Here is a 3,219-nt window from a genome sequence, read left to right on the forward strand (position 1 = left end):
GCCCACAGGCCACATGCAGCCAGTTGAGGACATTTATCCGGCCCGCCAGGTGTTTTTGCCGCCGCTGATGTCCTGCTTAGCGGCTGACTCGTCCCAGGGCCTGCAGTCCGACCTCCACTGAGGGACAGTGAAGTGCCCCCCCTGTTAAAACAGTTTGAGGACTCCTGCACATAAATATTCCCTCCACCTATCTTTTTGTTTTCTAATGTATTTCTTTTTCCATGTGGTCATGGAAAGACAATGAACATCAGAGTCAAAAAGATACAAATCAAGCCTCAGCTCCACTGCTTACTGGCAGTATAGCCCTATAACAAAGTAAATGCTCATTAAGTAATAACTGATGCTGTTATCAGAGTAAATTCTGTAAAAGCTACGAGAATATCATATGCATGTACCTGCATCCATTAAGCTATAAAGCCTGCAATAAGCACAGTGAAAGAAACCAAAATGTCTGTGAAGAGCCTGAAGCCTCACAGGAGTGTTTATGATTGAATGGCGTTTTAGAAAATACACCCCTGATATCTATGATATGGGGGTAGATGAAAGGGGCGGGGGCATGGAAAGGAGGATCAGGAAGCAGAGTGAACCAGCATAACGGTCAGACTAGAGAAGATGACAAGTGAACAGAGGAATTTGCATTTTGACCACAATCTTAGGATTTTAAAGAAGAAAAAAAGGATAAAATTAAATGCCTCCCATGTTCCTAACTTTAGACCAAAATTTCCTTTGAGGCTAAAACTGGCTGGGGTCTCAGAGGGCAGAGTTTGCTCTGGCCAGTTAGTCTCCATGTGCGAAGCAGCAGCAGGAGAGGGGAGGCTGTGGCAGTCCCCAGCCTGTGCTGTAATGAACTCTACTTGGAGCAGGAGCTGAGCAGCAGTGGGAATGGCAGTCAGAGTAGGATCAACATCAGTAGCTATGGCTACGCCACTGGTCCCTCAGCAACAACGTTATGATCCGCACAATGTCCTTGCCTTGCTGATGGCAAGCAGTTCCATGGTTCACTTCTGTAAGCCAAAGAACCTATTTTTGCCAGTTTACTTGGGCACTTATGGAAAATAATTCACATCAGCCAAATAAAAAGAAACTGACATATAACCCTAAAGTTTGGGGTTTGCATAAGGGATACAACTAACTTAAAAATCAAGCTGCATCTCTCTGACAGATTAATTTAAAGCCAAATTCTCTGAGGACTTTTTGGGAAACCTAAATCAAAGCCACAGGAGGTGGATGCTCAACAATCAAACTGCGGCAACTCCTAATAAATTGTCCTTGGATATGCAGGGTATTTCTGTTCAAAAGATTCTCACTAAGTAAGGCATGGCTAAAAACAACTTCTCCACGAACCCATCCCTTCGCACCATGTATATTTTTTTCCATTTCTGAAGTTCCTTCTTCTCCTGTCCCATTACTTTGTTGACTGCACATTTCAAATCACTGAAATATTCATACTCAATCATTCCTCAGTTTTAAGGTTTTTAATTAGTCATGTTGAGACCATACTAAATTGAAGGTGAATGGGAACTGGTAAGAAAAAAGAACCTTCCTAAAGCTACATATAAAAGAAAAAAAAAAAACAGCTAAAAAATAAATAAATTTAAATGTGTCAATCAAGTAAGGAAATACAAAGTCACTTTCTCTTTCCTTCTGTTTTTCTAAAAAAAAAATTGTTTATTAGTAATTCTCCTAATTATAACATCTATCCATCCAGCTCATTCAGGAAATAGGTTCTAATCTGAGAATCACAAAACTATCCGCCAAAGCTGGGTATGTCTATAGGAAAGTGAGGTGAGGGCGTAAGCAAATGAAATCAACACTTAAAGTAGAAAAATGCAAACAAAAATATTTATAATATAAGCCATACCCAACTGAGCAATTCCTTTGAACCTTCACTTTCTCACAACAAAGGACTTTACATGAGCAGATCTTACCTTTGTGAATTTAAATTATAAAAGATGTTGATTATTCTACCTACTACTAAACAATAAAACCATAAAATCTATCATTTCAAGACACTAAACAATGAAAGAGTTTCATCTTTGTCTATATTTTAGCTTCGTATTTGAATGAAGAGAAAGTCATTCTCTTAAAACTTAAAATAAGCCCCATATTACTAGTATTCAAGATTTAGGAAGAACTGCAACGTGTTTAGGATTTGACCCTCGAAAACCATGATTCATATTGACTCTTGCTGAAATACTAACATCTCCATTCTATACTTTTGAAATGTCGAAGAGGGAAAAAATAAAGCGTTTAATCAATGGATTATATTCAGTATTCAGAGTGTACTGCATTACAAAGTAAAATCAGTACCCAATATTAATCTATTCTTAATCTGTCCAGCTGCACTGATATAATTTAAATACAGAATAGCTTCAGAATGATGATAAATAATGGCTGTGTGCTATAGTAAAATATCAGAAAAGTCAAATTAGTATTGTCAGTACTCACCCTTAAGAAAGTATCATTCTAACAATGATCACAACCAACAAACACACCTGCTCGCTTTGATTCCATTCCCCTTGTTGCTTCAGAGATGGAATGGCCCAGATGCTCAGTTTCCCTGAGAAATGAATGGCTGCAAGCAGCATCCCGTCTGGAGAAAGGCTCATCTTAAAGATTCCATCCTGCATAAAAATCAGAAGGTCAAACAAAAGACTTATAATCAAATAAAAAAGACTTTCAGAATTAAACCATACTCTTCAGAGTGCCATGTTAGAGATCGCCTTTAGTAATTAAGGTTTCCACCAGCTTGGTATTACTATAAACGTACTCCAGCATACAGAAACAGGTTAGCACTCCTGACCTTAAGAAGTTTTTATCTACTTTCTAGTGTTATAATTTATATATAACACAAATATGCATGTTTTATAAATATATATCATTATACATCAATTACCAAACATGCAAGTTTTATAAATATATATCCTTATATATCAATTACCATAAGTTCTCAATATCTCTTATAGTTTAGTCTTCACTAGATTGACAATTTATTGAAATCTGGCCCACATCTTCATAAGATTCTCTAGCTACACAATGCCTGGAATATGCTATACATACAGATAGGCCAAAAACTCATGATGCAGAAAAGAAAGAAAGCATGAAGGAGAAAGAGCAAGATAAAGAAAAAGAGGGCCCAATGATGATGAAAACAAAGAAGGCAGGGGGAAAAACAGTCTTAATTTAAGAAACCTATAAAGGTTTAAGAATTTCCAGATA

General features: G+C 37.2%; 1 protein-coding gene across 1 annotated transcript in view; it reads right to left on the reverse strand.

Moving 5' to 3' along the window:
* NBAS (neuroblastoma amplified sequence) overlaps positions 1-3,219 on the reverse strand; it is a 367,205-nt gene that overhangs the window by 274,877 nt on the left and 89,109 nt on the right. The window contains 1 exon segment of the mRNA XM_023511811.1: positions 2,496-2,624. Within this exon segment, the coding sequence (XP_023367579.1) occupies positions 2,496-2,624 (129 nt within the window).

This window comes from Otolemur garnettii, unplaced genomic scaffold (assembly GCF_000181295.1).
Source record: "Otolemur garnettii isolate 467f Iridium unplaced genomic scaffold, OtoGar3 scaffold00022, whole genome shotgun sequence".
In the NCBI taxonomy this organism is placed as follows: Eukaryota; Metazoa; Chordata; class Mammalia; order Primates; family Galagidae; genus Otolemur; species Otolemur garnettii.